This window comes from Aulonocara sp. 'chitande type north' Nkhata Bay, linkage group LG5 (assembly GCF_057382095.1).
Source record: "Aulonocara sp. 'chitande type north' Nkhata Bay isolate Kocher_YH1m ecotype deep benthic linkage group LG5, A_spYH_male_GT1.1, whole genome shotgun sequence".
NCBI classification, from domain to species: domain Eukaryota; kingdom Metazoa; phylum Chordata; class Actinopteri; order Cichliformes; family Cichlidae; genus Aulonocara; species Aulonocara sp. 'chitande type north' Nkhata Bay.
In genome coordinates this window covers 14,404,553-14,422,773 of record NC_141348.1, presented here as the reverse complement: position 1 = coordinate 14,422,773, position 18,221 = coordinate 14,404,553, and the positions used below count along the sequence as shown (strand labels likewise).

Here is an 18,221-nt window from a genome sequence, read left to right as displayed (position 1 = left end):
AAAGCTTTGCTATGAATTCTGGGAACGGACTCTTTCAAAAAAGATGCTCCAGGTTGTCCTGTACTGATGAAGATAATCAAGGAAGAACCAAGTGCTGTACTTACGAACTTTCTCAGGCAAAACTGACCATTTAACCACAAATTTCAGTTTCCCCTTTATGATTTGTTGCCAGGACTTTAGCGCAGCTGTTGTTTGTGGATCTCTCGCCTTTAACTTTGTCTTCAGAGAGTGAAATGTGTGCTTCACTTGGCTGGTAACAGGTGTTTAACAGGTCCTTTTTTGTTTTGAGACACTTTTTTCGCCCGTTATTTGGTGATGTGCTGAAAAAAATATTTTAATTAGTATAAAGCTGTTTCTGGATCGGATATACGTCTTAATACTTACAGTGAATTTTCTTACAACATTTGAAGCCCTGAAATTAGTCCAATATTAATCCAATCCGAAACATTAAAAAGTTAGCACTTCAAAGGATATTGAATGCGTTTTTTTAATACTAATAACTGTCAGAGTTCCAGAAAATCTGGATCTCTTTGTATAAAAGAAATCAAATCATTATTGACGTTTATTACAACTGAAGTTATGGAATTAAGGATGGAAGAACGCAATAAACTTCCCATTAAAAAGCCATGTTGGGCTGCTATAATTTGGTATGGTGCGGTCCAAATTATCTCTGACATAGAAAGCAGTAAAACTAAAACGACTATTTGAATTTTTCGAGTTGAACGTATCAATTTTTAAATCTGGAAAAAAAGTCTCTTGGGGGTTTGGAGAGGGTTACCTTGAATGCTGCACATGAATCCACGCTACTGTGCAACACCTGGGTTACATTCTTATTAGCGGATCGAGTGGCGCACATTGAAGGCATGTACCATCTGGGGAGGGGCATCGTCGCTGTGGTCGTGTTGGAGTCAGCTGGCTGTGTGAAAGAGAGCGTTTTCATGCCGCGCAGAAAGCAGGTCTGTTGAGATGCGCAGAGCTCCGACGCAGCGGAGGTCGCGAGGCTGCTGGTGAATTACAATTGGGATAGTGAACCATCATGAACGGGCAGCTCTTTTCCGTGGATCTCCGCACATTTTGCCAATAAAAACAAGCAGGAATGATTTTCCTCCCCCTGCTTTCGCTCCAGAGAACCATGGAGACCTCGCAAGGCATCAGTCATGCTCTCTGGTAAGAGGGGATTCTGCTCCAATATGTCCTCTTCCATCCTAAATGGGCGTATTAATTAATAGTTACCAGTACGGCTTTTTTTAAAAATGAGATATTCTCTATAAAATGAAATGCATCGGCCTAAACGCGAGTCCGCAAAACGTCCTCGCATCTGTTCACGCATTTAGCTCGTGTGAAAAGACGTTTGTCATCGTGGCGGGCTGTGACACACCTGCGATGTGTTATCGCTTCCATAATGAGTCCGGTGCGTTTCATTATCAGCCGGTGCGCCGCCGTCTGCAACGGCTATGCAGATGCGGGGATCAGCGCAGACTGGATGTGCGAACGCGTGCTTTATGCTGAGCCAAATCACATGTCCGTACGATGAATGCAAGGACCGCATCAAGTGAGAGCCTTGCGTTTGTGTACGCGTTGTGCCAGAAAACAGTGCAACGGGTCGTTTGTGTGGCACGCTCGTCAGGAGGCAGGGGGTGGCAGAACTGCAAGAACGTCTCAAATTCAATTTTTAAAGGAGTGAAAATGTGTGCCAAGCTTCCCGGGAATGCATAACTTCTCCCATGTTGCTGTATTGTTATGGAGCAAAAAAACAGACCCGAACATCTTGTTACTGCCGTCTCCTGGGCCTTATTGCTTCACTCCTCTCATTTATTAATACTGCTCGGTCACATGCAGCAGCGTTAAGCTCCTATTATTAACAGATCCCTGAGCGAGCCTGTCCGTCAGGATCCCTTTTGGTGGGGTGGGCTCGTAAAAATGTGTTGGTGCCTTTTACAGCGAGTCACTGTAGTCCACCTTTTGGCGTTTCTGGGAAACACCTCTGTTTTTTACAAGAGGGTTTTCCTTTGAAGCCTTATGCTCATTGCTCCTTTTTTATTTACAGTTGTTAGTGCAGGGACATGACATTTACAAGCAAAGGGGTTGGTGTGCTGGGAGACCATTCTCATGCTCAGTTTCCTCTTGATCACAGGGATTAGGATGAAACCAGTCATGTTAGTGTTTCTGTTCGCCTGTACAGTACAAAGCACTCCCTTTGGCTGTTGTGTTTCAGTACAGTTCAGTCACATTCCATGGACGTGGACTTTGACCCAGATAGCTTTGTCACAGTTGCATTTTTTTTAATAACATTTAATACCATTGCATCAAGGTTACAATATTTTTTCTTTTTTTTTTTAAACAATCCCCTTAAGACATGGGCTGACACAAATTTGAATGTGTAGTTCTGTAGTAGGTAACTGACAAAACATGCACGTTAAGTACAGAGTGTGAAAAGAAACACTGGCTGCTTGATCTGGTTAGTCGTTTCACTACTTCTTACTAGCACATAGACATAGAGTCAAAATGAGAAACATTTAGCTTCATCTAAAGTATCTTGTTGCTAGAACCAAGGAATAAAGTCTGATCAAGCGACTGTAGTACTACAGATGGGGGAGCGTATTCACCTACTTTTCTTCAAAACACAAAAAAATCAGATCAAGGTCCTTTAGTGTGTAAATATTGAATGTAATGGCGTGGCTGCTGTGGCTGCACTTCATAAGTCTGAGCGAAACAAAAGCACTGAACTCTTTCCAGAATCAGCAAAGTGGATTACAGCAAGCCACAGAGCATTAAAAACAGCGTTGGACATACAGAAATCCCTCCAGGTGTTACAGACCAAAGGAAAAATGTATAGCAATAATCCCCTCGGACATTAGAGTCACATTCCTTTCTTTATTACTGCACCCTCCTCTCCTCCAACCTCAGCTTAGCGGAATCCAGGTGGATAGCAATCACTGGGCTTTGCTTTGTTTTGCCTGTGGTAGTTGTGTCAAACATACAAAGGTGAGCATCAAGGCCCGGGGAGGGAGAGAGGACGAGCTATACGATTGGTCAGCCTTGGCTAAGCTGCCCTGCCTTGTGCTGATAAGTGCATTATAAATCAGTATTTCATGGATATAGAGAGCAAAACGAAGAGATCACATTGGTGCGTGGGGTTGGTTGGAGGGTCACCTGACCCCTGCATAAGCCCTCCATCCACAGTTCTAGGGGTTGCTCAGGTGGAGGCAGCTCTGAATCAGCCGTATGTCTGACCTTGTCCAATCTCTTCTTTGTTGAATCATAAATTACATCTTCCTCCTTCTTACATTTCTATCCCATCCTTACAGGGTCCTTGGGGTCTGATAGTCAATGTTTGGGAGTTGCATTACTGTTCTCCTATAGATTAGATCAGTATGGCTTTAGACACGGAGAAATGCTGTCCTGGTGCACCAGTGAAAGCAGTGAGACACTGCTTTGTAACAACTGACACAGACAGTGGTGCAAACTGTAGTTTTTAACTGTCTGCTGCCTATTAACTTCTCAGGAACCAGCGGGGGATCCTCATGCTAGCCTAACAGGAGCTGTGTAGTTGTAACCCTCCTCTGGTTCACATGTGTAAGTTGACAACAGCAGCAGCTGTGTCAACACCAGCGGTCAACATGAGGGCTGCTGGCCTCACCTGCCCATAGTTAGCTGGAGGTGGGGTTTCAGCTGCTCCTTTATACCACAGCCGCCTGTTGAAAGAGACCAATAAACCTGCTGTGCAGCATATGGTGGTGCTGCAAAAGCTCCTGCCGCACTGTATTAAGACTTGTAGTTTTAAGTCTTGAATATGTGTATTATAAATTCTCAACAATAGCTTTTCCTGTTCCCAGGACTCTTGGGCCACATGAAAGCTGACAGTAGAGAGAGAGTGAATCTGTTTAAGAGCCGAGAGCCATCGTGTTTATCAAGGGAGACGACGCATAAAACTGTTGTCTGTAGGAATGTAGCTTTGCTGTGAATATTTCAAGCTAATATGCATCACTTCTAAGCTGACGAGAGAGCATTATGGCTCCTTGTGTGGACACAGGAGGATCAGAGCTACGGTACGGGCTTCAGTGTTTAGCCCGTCTAGAATATTAAACTCTTCCTCGATTTGCATTTGAGTGATACGAGCTGCACAGGGCAGCTCGCTCTCATCGCACGGCTCATGTTTTCATCGACACGGTTCCTTCAGTGCTATCTGTACCACCATCCACAGCCCATACGCATGCTCGGCCAACAAGTGTTTGAAGCTGTGGTGTTTAAAATCTATATCTCCTCAGATTCTGTGAGGGCGGCTGTGGTTCAGGAGGTCGTTGTCATCCGTTAATCAGAAGGTCTGTGGTTCAATTCTGAGCTACTCCAGTCTCCATGTTAAAGTGTCTTTGGGCAAGATGCTGTACTCCTTTGTGGGTGATAGAAAGTGCTGGAAAAAAGCATCAGACGTATGTCATGTCGGGAAAAGGGTTCATGTAGTAGTGCATTTACCATCTCACTCATGCTTCCCCCCCTGAAGTGTGTTGCAGTCCTGTATTGTCACACCTGTGCCTCTGCACAGCAGGTGCTTACAAAGCTGGCACTTAACTTAAGGTAGTGATGCATCTGATCCCCTCAGGTGTGTTATCTGTTACGTGTGGCCATGGTGGATCTGTTGCAACTGGTCTTCACTTTTCCTCTAGCTGCTATTACACAGTGATTACTGCTATGGTGTTTTAACCATAGCCCCATTGTGGTGTCTTTGCATTCTTTCTGTAGTTATAAACACCTTTATAACAAGATGCACTGTAGGTTCAACCACTGCTGAACAGCAGGAAAAATTAGGAGTAGCCTACAGCCAGCCAACAAACATTTCATAGATGTCATTTAGGTGGGTAAGGGATGGTGAATAAAGGTCTTTAAGGTATTTGTTAGCCATGTCTGCTAACCCTCCCATAATAGGCCGCTTTTACCCACAAGTCTAAATAACTGGAGGTTATCAGGTGGGTTTCACCCTAATGTAATAAGCTGGAATGTACAGTTATTCCTATTATTTCAAAGTAAAGCAAATGTACTAGTTGGTTTGTGGTTTGTTGTGGACAAAACTAATGGTACAGTTAAAAATTTCAGGCACAAAACACAGAAAGGGGCCATTGCAGAATGATTTTAATTTTTGCTCAAAGACATTACTCTGAAGAAACAACCTGACATTAACAATTACAAATAACTGAGAAAATTATCCATTTGTGAAGTAATTACACAAAAAAAATGATATTGAAAGTTTCAAGCCCATTTTCATTACGGTCACATTGATTGAGGTCTTCAATTTGTCATCATAATGCGCTGCCAAAACACGTCTGCCATATTTCAGCTGCTATTCAACTGCATAACAGAAACAGAACAGATTATTTCACACACTATTTCATGATTTGGTGTCCCCAATTTATGTGGCACTGAATTCCTTCTTCAGGACATAAATTAAATGCAGCTTGCTAAGGAATTAAACTTTATCTAAGTAAGAGGAAGAATGTGTTGTTTCTTGCTAGGATGCTCATTGTAAGACTATAAAAAGGAAGTGTGAGACGTATTGTTATAGTAGCAAAGATGAACCAGTGATATCTGCACTGAGGACTGAGGTTTTAGTGTTTTTATGATGACAGAGTGGGCACATTTAGTTTTGTTTAACAAAAACAAAAGGGGGGGATTGCATTGAATTTCCTTGGAAATGTTTTGGTTGCTGGACAAAGCCATTCTTAGGGGCATGGCAGCCTTTTGGCTCCAGCTGCCCAGCGACAGTCCAGATGAATACCAAATGTCTCAGTCTCCTCTCGACTGCTTCTCTCTGTGGGTTTACTGTTCGGCTGTTCAACAAAGAACAGACATGACACTGCCTTGTACACTCCCAGGTGAAAATCCCACTTGGTGTATTAGATTAACTGAAAATTTAATCATCATGAACTCGTTTTTGTGTAACAGGATTCATGTGATGAGCTTTTGTCTGCCACTTGCTTGTGTGAAAGGCTCCTGTTTGTCTGTCAATAGGAGGTCAAGCATGCGGGGGTTTTCGCATGTACAGGAGCAAACAGCACTTACTGGTTCACTTCCAGAACAGGAGCCAACGCAAACTCTGGAAGTATTTCAAGTATGTCTTCACAGAAAGTGAGCGTCGTGTTGTTTGAGGCAGGAAAACAGAACTCTAATGTTTCTGGCCTAAAAAAAAGCCAAAAATCTGAGCAGAGCTCTGAGACAGCTGCTCAGACTAACTGATAGATAAATGTTTCCTTTTGAAAGATGGGACACTGGCAGAAGCAATCTTTGGAAATGGTAATTCTGATCCAGCCCTTGAGGCCTTCCATCTAGATTTGTGGGCTGAATGGAGCCGTTTTATGATTTACTCGACTGGCAAGAAGACAGCAGGATGCTTATTTACGGCAGCGATTTGTGAGCAACGCCGAGCGAGAGGTTTTGGCAGAAAACGCGATCGCTATTTTTGGATGTCAAGTCTCTACTGGGCATTAGGGAAGAGGCTTTGTTTGTAATGAATCTCCATTATGTAGAAGAGAGTATATGAACCGAGCCTCACCTGCAACAGTTTAGTAAAAACAGTACATGTCTTAGTTTTCCCCCCCGATTATCTGTTGTTCCTTCTCAACAGATAAATAGATGATTATATGTAGAAGTTTTAAAATGATGTGAATTTTGTGTGAACCTTGACATTTATGACAGTCGCTTGGAGGAAATGCCACTGATTGCATTCTTCGCCAGCTTTGTTACTTATTCCAACACTTTGCTTCTGGCTCTGTTTCTCTTGCTTTTTTTGTGATGGTAGCTTTGAGCTTGTGAGGCATGAAACACACAGGGATTAGATTTCTCCCTCTGTATCTGTCCATACATTATTAATGCTACTTATCTCGTCTCATTTTCCTTCTCTTTGCAAATTAATTGGCTACTAATTGCATCCAAGGGCTAATTTTGGAGTATTTAGAGTATTACTCTCTTTCAGAAGGCCTAGTCTGCAAGTTATGTTTGGACTCTAGATGAACTTACTCTCAAAATGTTCTCTAGAACTCATTAAATCCTAAATTTATAATCTTGCATACCGTCATAACTGGGTTTATTGTGGTTTCATTTAAATTGTTGCTATCACCTGGTGCCTTTTTTTTCTGATCTAAGACATTTTTTTGTCTTTTCTCTTTCTGAGTCAAATATTCTCCCACAAGTCTGTTGTTACAGAAACTAACTCGTAATTAGTGATACAGTTTTTAAATACCTGAGCAGAGGGACAGCAGCGCCCCCTGATGGACCCTTGTGCCATCTGATCGAATGCTTTTTTGTTTGTTTGTGTGTGTGTGTGTGTATGTATGCATGTGTGTATATATATATATATATATATATATGTATGTATGTATGTATGTATGTATGTATGTATGTATGTATGTATGTATGTATGTATGTATGTATGTATGTATATATATATATATATATATATATATATATATATATATATATATATATATATATATATATATATATATATATATATATATATATATATATATATAAAAAAACACCCAGCACGCCCCTGCGGGCGGTTTATCCTTCAAGCTCGGGTCCTCTACCAGAGGCCTGGGAGCTTGAGGGTCCTGCGCAGTATCTTAGCTGTTCCCAGGACTGCGCTCTTATGGACAGAGATCTCCGATGTTATTCCCGGGATCTGCTGGAGCCACTCGCCTAGCTTGGGAGTCACCGCACCTAGTGCTCCGATTACCACGGGGACCACCGTTACCTTCACCCTCCACATCCTCTCGAGCTCTTCTCTGAGCCCTTGGTATTTCTCCAGCTTCTCGTGTTCCTTCTTCCTGATATTGCTGTCATTCGGAACCGCTACATCGATCACTACGGCCGTCTTCTTCTGTTTGTCTACCACCACTATGTCCGGTTGGTTAGCCACCACCATTTTGTCCGTCTGTATCTGGAAGTCCCACAGGATCTTAGCTCGGTCATTCTCCACCACCCTTGGGGGCATCTCCCATTTTGACCTCGGGACTTCCAGGTTATACTCGGCACAGATGTTCCTGTACACTATGCCGGCCACTTGGTTATGGCGTTCCATGTATGCCTTGCCTGCTAGCATCTTGCACCCTGCTGTTATGTGCTGGATTGTCTCTGGGGCATCTTTACACAGCCTGCACCTGGGGTCTTGCCTGGTGTGATAGACCCCAGCCTGTATGGATCTTGTGCTCAGAGCTTGTTCTTGTGCTGCCATGATTAGTGCCTCTGTGCTGTCTTTCAGTCCAGCTTTGTCCAGCCACTGGTAGGATTTCTGGATATCAGCCACCTCCTCTATCTGCCGGTGGTACATACCGTGCAGGGGCCTGTCCTTCCATGATGGTTCCTCGTCTCCCTCCTCTTTCTTGGGTTTCTGCTGCCTGAGGTATTCACTGAGCACTCGGTCAGTTGGGGCCATCTTCCCAATGTATTCTTGGATGTTCGTTGTCTCATCCTGGACTGTGGTGCTGACACTCACCAGTCCCCGGCCCCCTTCCTTCCGCTTAGCGTACAGCCTCAGGGTGCTGGATTTGGGGTGAAACCCTCCATGCATGGTAAGGAGCTTTCTTGTCTTTATGTCAGTGGCTTCTATCTCCTCCTTTGGCCAGCCTATTACCCCAGCAGGGTACCTGATCACGGGCAGGGCGTACATGTTGATGGCCCGGATCTTGTTCTTACCATTCAGCTGACTCCTCAGGACTTGCCTGACCCTCTGCAGGTACTTGGTGGTTGCAGCTTTTCTAGCGGCCTCTTCATGGTTCCCATTCGCCTGTGGGATCCCCAAGTTCTTGTAACTGTCCTCTATGTCTGCAATGTTGCCTTCTGGTAGTTCAATCCCCTCAGTTCTGACTACCTTCCCTCTCTTTGTTACCATCCGACTACACGTCTCCAGTCCGAACGACATTCCAATGTCATTGCTGTATAGCCTGGTAGTGTGGATCAGTGAATCGATGTCTCGTTCACTCTTGGCATACAGCTTGATGTCATCCATGTACAGGAGGTGGCTGACAACTGCTCTGTTCCGTAGTCGGTATCCGTAGCCAGTCTTGTTAATGATCTCACTGAGGGGGTTCAGGCCTATGCAGAACAGCAGTGGGGACAGAGCATCTCCTTGGTAGATCCCGCACTTGATGGTGACTTGTGCTATGGGCTTGGAGTTGGCCTCTAGTGTTGTACGCCACATCCCCATTGAGTTCCTGATGAAGGCTCTTAGGGTCCCATTGATCTTGTACAATTCTAGGCATTCCAGTATCCAGCTGTGGGGCATTGAGTCATAGGCCTTCTTGTAATCAATCCAGGCAGTGCACAGGTTGGTCAGTCTGGTCTTGCAGTCTCGGCTGATTGTTCTGTCTACCAGTAGCTGGTGTTTTGCGCCTCTGGTATTCTTGCCAATTCCTTTCTGTGTCCCGCTCATGTATTGACCCATGTGCCTGTTCATCTTAGCCGATATGATGCCTGACAGGAGCTTCCATGTAGTACTGAGGCAGGTTATTGGTCGGTAGTTGGAGGGGACCGGTCCCTTCTTGGGGTCCTTGGGGATCAGGACCGTCCGACCTTCGGTTAGCCATTCCGGGTGTCTCTCGTTAACTAGCAGCTGGTTCATTTGTGCTGCTAGGCGCTCGTGGAGTGCAGTCAGCTTCTTTAGCCAGTAGGCGTGAACCATGTCGGGCCCTGGTGCTGTCCAACTCTTCATACTGGAGACCCGTTCTTGGATATCTGCCACTGTGATGGTTACTGGACCCTGTTCAGGGAGTTCGCTGTGGTCTGCCCTCAGATCCACTAGCCACTGAGCATTGCCGTTATGGGTTGCGTCCTTCTCCCATATGCCCTTCCAGTATTGCTCCGTCTCCAGCCTTGGTGGTGCTGTTCTCTTATTGTTCCCTTGCCACTGAGAGTACACCTTTGCTGGTTCTGTGGAGAACAGCTGGTTTATTCTCCTGCCTTCTATCTCTCTGGTGTACCTCCTCAAGCGGCTGGCCAAGGCTGTGAGTCTTTGCTTGGCAGTTTCCAAGGCCTCAGGTATGGACAGCTTGCTGTATTTCTTATGCACCTTCTTTGTCGCACCTTTCTGCAACTCCGATATACATACATACATACATACATACATACATACATACATACATACATACATACATACATACATACATACATACATACACGTATGTGTATGTATGTATGTGCTGTGGCTGCTATTTCCAGTGCTCAGTTACAGTTACTTCATGTTACTTGAACCGAAAAATTAGTTTCAGTGATTGGATGTAATGCTTGGGGTGGCTGTAGCTCAGGAGGTAGAGCAGGTCAGTCTACTGATTGGAAGGCTGGTGGTTTGATCCCTGGCTACCTGAGTCTGAATGCCAAATATCCTTGGGCAAGATACTAACCCCAAGTTGCTCTCTGATGCATCCACTGGAGTATGAATGTTAGTTAAAAAGCATAGAAAACAGCTCCGGTGAGTGTGGCATATAAACGCTCCAGGAGAGTAGAAAAGCGCTATATAAGAATCAGCCCATTTGATTTACTTAACTCCTCACATAAGTCCAGTGTACTGGCTCACATTTGGGTATATTTCAAACAGGTTTTTGGCAGATTTCTAAAATATTTGTGTCTTGTACCTCCAGATAACACAAAGCTGGCTAATGATACATTTTAAACCTTCATCTCTCTTTCTCAGGTGAGGGTGTGGCTGAGAGCGTGAATTGTAAAGTCCCCAGAATTACATCACATGGAGGTCAAAGGACATCTGATCACATCCATGGGTTTGGGGGCTCCTGGTGAGTAATGATGACTATTCACAGTGTAAGGATTCACACTTCCATCTGTGGACAAGTCTGAAAAGGCTTGAGAAACCATCAGCTTGCTTGTTTTCCTGCCAGTTTTTTCTCTAGGGAACTGCCAGCTGAAAAAACATCTGTCTTTGTGAAGACCTTTTGTTCACATACTGCCACTACAGCTGCCAGATAATCTTATCAGAGCACTCTGAGAACAGACACCTTCAAAAACACGACACTGTGATACAGTATAAACATAACCCACAAGATTGCGTTTTTAATGAAATCACTGCCAGTTTGAGTCCACATCTGAATTTCACTGTGTGCAAAAGTGACTTTCATGCGTTGTGCCTCCTAGATGTTCAAGGCTGCCAGGATGGCAAGCTGCAGGCTGAGAGGATCGCAAGTCTGCAAGAGAGGAAGCAGGCCTTGGAGGCTCTCCTCAACGCCAGAGTGGGAGAGCTCAAACAAGTCTGTTTGCAGGAAGCTGTGAGTCGATCTCGCTTCATCTTCGAAACGTAGCTCAGCTTAGATTCTCTCTCCGTACACCTCAAGCGATGAGTGGATAGCTGCAGTGTGGTTTAACAGCAAATTTAAGTCTTCTGTAAAAATGAGAATAAACGTGAACATCTGAGCTCAGCTGCAGCTAACAACTTGTTGAAAAGAGGATATTTTTCACAGACAAAATCTTTGCTTGATTGCTTCTGAGAGCCTGTCAGTGCATGTTAATGAATCCGCAGCTGCCTCAGCTTTTCTTTAACAGCTGTTCAACACGTCCCTGTTTTCAGCTGGATGGTGACTCATTCTATCTGTGTGCCTATTTATGGATTCAGAAGTTGTCTGCTCTGTTGTCAGTGTAGCTTACTTAGACATCTGAAGCACTTCTCAACTGCAGAGTTATGGTTCTGCTTTAGAGGTAAATGCTAAACGCAGCCAAATTATTGCTGGCATATATCTCGTGCCATATCTTGACCATTTAAGGAATTTTTATTTTTATTTTTTTTAAGAGACTTAAAGTAATCCGTTAAATGGTTATGACTTTATGAAACAGTTTGCACCTCAGTGGCCAGTGAGAAGGATTTCAGTAACTGGGGGCTAATCGATGTCCTCTACAGGAGCTGACTGGGAAATTGCCACGTGCTTTCCCATTGGAGACAGGAGAGAAACCCCCGCTGGTGCAGCGGAGAGCTGGCCTAGCGCCCATTGCCAAGGCAGAGGTAAGTCAACACCTTGAATATCAATTGTGTTTACGCAGTAGCTGTACCGTTTTGTGTGTGTGTGTGTGTGTGTGTGTGTGTGTATACTCAGTCTAACATGGGTGACTTTCCCTGGCAGCAGGATGAGGCTGCCCAAAGAAAGCAGATGAAAGCCATCTTCACGGGTGCTCTGTACAGACACTCGGAATCAGACCGAAACGTTCCAAATAGCAAAAGAACGGTCCATCGGGGCTGTCACACAGGTACAGTACCATGGCAACTAATCCCACACCTGCACACTTAAAGAACAACCCCCCCGCGCCCCCCCCCCCCCCCCCCCCCCCCCAAAGCTACACAATAACAATAGCACAATGCTGAAAACATCATCTTTGCACTTTTGCATTTTTGTTTACCTAAGCCACCAGGTGTCATGCTGCTTTGCCTACGACCTATATCCTTTGTGTTTCAGAGGACACTGTCATGTCAGAGAGTACAAGCTCCATGTCAGATTCAACATCCCATGACAATGGTGAGTCAACAGTCTCCGTGTGTATCCACATTCACCAAAGAAATAACTGAACCTCTGACCCAACATCATTCTTAAAACATGAGAATATGCAGTGTTATTAATGCTCTGCACCAAAAATTGCACTTTTAAGGCTTTTATTGAAAGTTGACTACATCAAAAGAAGATTTGTTGTTCTTCCTCCTACAGAGTCTTCACCGAGCGTGGCTGCAGACCAGCGATCTCTGTCTCAGCCACGACTTACTGCAGGCAGCCCTGACCACAGAATCAGCAGGAAGCTATCCCCAGTGGAGATTTATTACGAGATGAGGACACGACGCAACTCTGTCACTAGCTCTGTTAGGTGTGTATCTTAAGGTGACCCTGTGCAGCCTGCCTGCTCTGTTACATTCACAGCATAAGCACACAAAAGTAAATGATCAGGATTGTGTGGGTTACAAATGCTAATTGCATCTTGTGATTCTTTGTTTTTTGGTTTTCTTCCACAGCCCAACTCACTCTTTACCTAGAAGTGCTTCTAACGTTGAAGGCAGAAGTGTTCCAGCAACTCCTATGTTGGCCCGAACTGCTCCCATCAGCGTTCATGTCAGGTAATCTGTGATGCTGGGCTGCTTCTGTCTGATGCTGCACACCTCCCGCCTCCTGTGATAACTGTATGGTTGGAAATGGCTTAATGACTTAGCCAAATGAAGACAGAGACTTCAGGTTGTAACTGCGATTAATGTCAAATTCAGCTACCAGCAAAGGTTTTTAATTCTTTGGACTTTTGGCATAAAAAATTTTCCTTTTTTAAAAGGTAACTTTTCTGTGAAATTCAGTTACATGGATTAGCTTAAAGCTGCTGTCACTCACTCTGCTGTATCTAAAGTTCTTTAGTTTCCTCTCTGATTACTTTGCGCTGCTGCTGTGCTCATTTGCTGTGCTCATATCTTAGGTCAGATGCATCTGGTGGAAATGGGCTGAAACAGTGGTCTGGCAGCCTGGATGTGCCGTACATGATTCCGTTGGCTCAAGAAGGTTCTTCCTCTGACCGCCGCAGCTGTCCGTACAGCTCCCGAGCCAGGCGCAGCAACAGCTCTGAGGCCCTGCTGGACAGATCGAGCCTTCCAGACGACCCAGCCCCTAGAAACGGCATGCCGCAGAGAGGAGGGCCCTACAAGAGTTCGGAGACGCTGACAGATGGAAAACTGCGGCATATTCACTTGGGCAGCCCCGAGGGGCATGTGGACAGCTCTGTTGAGCAAGTCAAAATGCGTCTGTCTATGGGTGGCAGGGGAGCAAGCGGTGGCTACAACGAACTTTTGATGGACTATATCTGGGGAAAACAGCAGAGGATGCAAGTGCAGCACCATCTGTACCAGTCCACAGGAAGGATCTGGCAAGACATGTCCTCCCCTCGCTCATCCACTGCAGCAGTGCCTCCCCATGCCAATGGATTTTCCCATTCCCAGGTGCACCTTCCCAGTGCTGCACCTCCCTACAGTCCCATGGTCCTTAGAGGATCCCAAGCTGAACTACGCAGGGTCAAGGTCACCAGAACCAAATCTTGTGGACCTTTTATTCCTTTGCAGCAACATCCCCAAGATGCAATTCTACTATCAGCGTACGAGTCCCCCCTTCCTGTTTCTGGAACCACCACATCATCCATTCCCAACCTGCACCCTTACCAGACTGATTTGTCTGGTCCCTCCTTCAACCGCAGACCCCCACAGTTTTCTCTTCCTACTCCAGAAGACTCAACAAGAAGCCTGCATAAAGCCCTGGCTCTGGAGGGCCTTAGAGACTGGTACCTAAGGAATGCTCTTGGCTATCCTACTGCTGCCCCAAAGGGTCACGAGGCAGGGATCTCTCGTCTTTCACACCCACACCCACTGGTGCACCAGGCCCAGTCTGTTCAAGGTGAACCAACTAACCTCCAAAGGCCTCAGATACCCCAGTCAGCCAGCTTCCATGGCCACCCTCTCCATGGAAGGTCAGTATTTTTTTTTAAATGTGATTCACTAGCTGATGTTTATACTCAGAAAACCTTGCACTTTTCCTAAAGACACAGTTGTTTTCATGCTTGGATTTTAAGGTTATGTACAGCATGGATGCATTACTGAAATCTGTGTGTTACAGATGATTTGTCTGTCTTCTTAGATGTTGGCAGCAATGCTTCCAACAGATGCTGGTGCTGTTACACTCACTCTGCCCCTCAGCCAATCCATCTATCATCCTCTTTTACAACTGACACTGTGTTATTTTCTTTTTATTATTTATTTTTTTGGGCTTGGTCAGCATTATCGCCTGCTGCTGGCAGCGTCATGCCAACACTCTTTGTTGTTCCTGATTGCTTCCAAGGATGGGCCTCTCCAAGCTCTGTTATAGTCTTGCACACTTTTTTCCCCTTTTTTTGTGGGCCCTAAGAAAATTAATTTCTTAGTGGTTTTACTGCATGCTTCTTGTGGTGTTTATTTGTTTCCTCTCTTATTTTTTATTTTTTTGGGAGTGCAATATTGACTTGTTTTACCTCCCCCCACAGGTCGATGGAGTTCTCTCTCTATCAGGAGACATCTGATCCACAGATGCAAGAGGTGACTCCAAAGGAGCCCAGTGCTGACCCAGGCACCTTGGTCTGAAGCAGCAGCAGCACTCATGCACACATCAATGCACTACATACGCAAAAACAGTGTAGCTTCACATGGACTCCGATATACTACTCCAAAAATTAAGGGAACACTTAAATCACATGCTGTATCTCGATGAATTAAATATTCAAACTGAAAGTCTTTATGACACACACTGTGTAATTTGTTGAGAACAAAATAATGGAACAATATAGTTGGAAAGTCTTCTGAAGGCTGGATTCAAAATGACAACAAAAATCAATGTTATAAATTGTTCAAGTGTTCGCTTTATTTCTTTTGATCAGTTTAATTCCACACACAAGTTGATTATAATGTGACCTCAGCAGCATTGAAAAACATGACCACCTCAGCAGAAAGAGACTGAAGTAAATGACAAACTGTAGCTGTAAAGTTGGAAAAAGCCTGGGCAAGCTCCCTGTGTTATACCTGATTTTTGCCAATATCAATGTCAACCCCAGTGTTTTGTGGCTGTACACGGGTGCTGACTTGCAGAGCATCTAATACCAATATGATCATACTCTACTTCACATATAAATATTTCTGGTCCAACGCGAACGGCAAGATCCTTTCCTGAAATCCTGAAAAGTCTGCCGAGATATACTTTTTTACAGAATATATACAGCTGTAAAGTACTATTTTGTATCTTCTGAGATATAAAGAACTGTTATATTAAAGAGGTAATTTATTGCTCATTAACCATGTTATATTCAAAGATGTTATGAGCTCACATCATTTGAGACGTATTACATGCCAGTGAACGTGTGTTTGTAAATTATATAAACCGCAGAAACATGCTTCAGTCCTCATCTGCCGTTAACGTCACAGCCATTTGTATTTTTCATATTTGATAAAAGTGAAGTGGGCCATGAACTGTAGCGTAATGGTGTAGCAGACAGGAGTGCCTAAATGTTTAATATCAAAACTAAACCTTGGTTAGAAAAACTTTAAAGTTGCTAGTATTAAGACTGTGTGAGATTTAGTTTTTAAAAATCAGACTAAAGCGTATCACAGTGTGACTCAGTTTGGGTATTTGGAATGATGTCATTTGTATTTTGGTGTTTTGGGGGTTTCAGCTCAGTGCTGGTTGATAAATGTAGCCTTCTCTGTGCTGACCTTAGATCAGTTTAGGACAAACCTTAGGGCTGTAGTGAGACCTTCTGTATGGCAGTAGCACTTGACTGTGTGACAAGAAATAACTCGTATCAAATTAGTTTTTTTTTCTGCATTCACTTGCGGAGGATTTGATTGTCATACAGAGCACTTTATGAACATCTTAAGCCTTAACCCCTGTGAAATTGTCACCAAGATAGATAACAGTCAATAAGAAGGTTTTTCTTTTCTTTTTGGTCTTCAAACATCTGTTGAAGGTCTGGGTGGTGGTCTGTACATAGTGGCTTGTACTGATGAGTCTCAAGCTAATGTTCTATTCCCATACTAACAATGTAATTTTCCGAACTAACCGCATAATAAGTATAATCAAAATAACCTGCCCTACTCCTTCAACCCCACTTCCCCCCCAAGTGAGAACTATTTAATTGGTTATAAAAAATTGAGGATGACCATGTGACCAGAATAGGGCCGCTGCAGTACTGAATGGTGGTGTGAGCAGGTCTCATACCAGTAAATGTCTTTGTGAGAATACATGCTGTTTGTATTTGTAAGGAATCTGTTTGACATGTTTGCTTTCTTTTAAATATTTTTTTTAACATTGTGTCATGTATCTTTGTATATCAGTAGCATTATTACATTGTTTTCACAATCAGCCTGGGTAGCATTTTGCAATGTACACTACAGAAACCAGAAGAAGTAAACTGAAAATATTTGTATTGTTGTAACAACATAGCATGTTTCTTTCATGGTTTTAATATGATTTTGCCTTTTTTTCTGTATTTGATCTTCAGACTCATCTGAATGTAGTTTTCTTTTGTGTGTGCTTGTGATGTTTTTGCTCAGTTACAAACTGTAGCACACTGTGGAACATGAACCTCGTGTCTACGCCTGTCTGATGGGTTCACATCCTCTGTTTCCTGCTTCATAGAGCTCCTTCCAGCTTGTTAAAGACTGAAATCAAAGACCAAACTGCTGTGCACTGGGGGTCATAAAGGTATTTTTCATATAATGTACTCTAAGTTCAAAAGAAATAATATAAATTTAGCTCTAAAGCAAATGTATTCAAACTATATTATATTTATGAACCTATAACGTTTTGTAGCCATCTACTGTAGCCCTTTCTCATCAGTGCAGGAATTAGTAATGTATGTTTAAAATTTCATTAAGCTGTGTGATATGTTTAATATTTGGTTATACTTTATATTTTCTTTATTTCTTAAAAAAGAAAAGATATTTAAGTGCAGCTGTTTTCTCTTTTCTTCTCTCTTTATAACCAGGCCTATGAAGTTAGGCTAAACAAGGCCTGCTCTGTTCTGTATGTATGAGATCTAAATAAAGTGTCATGTTGAAATCAAAATTCAAATGTGTTTGTACTATATGCAGCAAAGTTGTGCTGAAAATGACCTGTGGTTGTACTCTGTGCTAAACCTACCACTTCTAAACTATTAACCAGAGTATATGAAGAGATAAGTGGATTTATCAAAATGGTATAACCTCAACACCAGTGCAGTTCTTGGTAATTGATTAGTGCTAGTGTGATAGGATTTCCTATTTTCCAAGTACACTGAAATGTCTTAAATTATCTTTTTGGAAATGGAAAAAATATACACACATTCACTGTGAAAAATGAAAACTGACCCAAAATGCTTTGGAGGCACATTTACATTTAATGTCTAAAAACAAAACAAAACCCTAGTTTAAAATAAAGATGAAAGGAGGATTTTGTTGTTTTAATGAAGTATTGGAGAAAGTAAAAATCACAACAATTTAGTGGTCATTAAAATATGTTCAAAATCATGGCGCACTGCTCTCCCCTACAAAAGCTGCCTTTTGCATATAATAATGCAAAATAATTTCCCCCAGGGATCAATAAAGTATTCTGATTCTGATTTATAGGTTAAAGTATCTGCAGTACTGGTAAATACTGGTCCTGTATTTACTTTTAAAAATAAATAGAAAAAAAATATATATATATATTTGCAGT

The 18,221-nt window shown here is 43.3% G+C and overlaps 1 protein-coding gene across 2 annotated transcripts; it reads left to right on the top strand.

Annotated features, from left to right (window-relative positions):
• The first annotated feature begins 882 nt into the window (after positions 1–882).
• Positions 883–17,588, top strand: ccdc120b (coiled-coil domain containing 120b). Of its 2 annotated transcripts, none has more exons than XM_086291483.1 (10): positions 883–1,167; positions 10,682–10,781; positions 11,137–11,267; positions 11,894–11,995; positions 12,117–12,237; positions 12,444–12,503; positions 12,690–12,843; positions 12,989–13,090; positions 13,435–14,472; positions 15,022–17,588. In XM_086291483.1, exons 2-10 carry the CDS (start codon positions 10,733–10,735, stop codon positions 15,116–15,118), a joined length of 1,854 nt encoding a protein of 617 aa, XP_086147609.1. In that variant the 5' UTR covers positions 883–1,167; positions 10,682–10,732; the 3' UTR covers positions 15,119–17,588. The 2 variants fall into 2 exon arrangements, with proteins under 2 accessions (XP_086147609.1, XP_086147608.1); XM_086291482.1 differs by having other exon boundaries at positions 12,114–12,237.
• Positions 17,589–18,221: the final 633 nt, after the last annotated feature.

Coding starts and splice junctions, on each gene's coding strand:
- ccdc120b (XM_086291482.1), top strand. CDS start 10,733: ATGGAGGTCAAAGGACATCTGATCACATCCATGGGTTTGGGGGCTCCT. Junction 10,782..11,136: donor CATGGGTTTGGGGGCTCCTG/GTGAGTAATGAT, acceptor TGTGCCTCCTAG/ATGTTCAAGGCTGCCAGGAT. Junction 13,091..13,434: donor CCCATCAGCGTTCATGTCAG/GTAATCTGTGAT, acceptor CTCATATCTTAG/GTCAGATGCATCTGGTGGAA.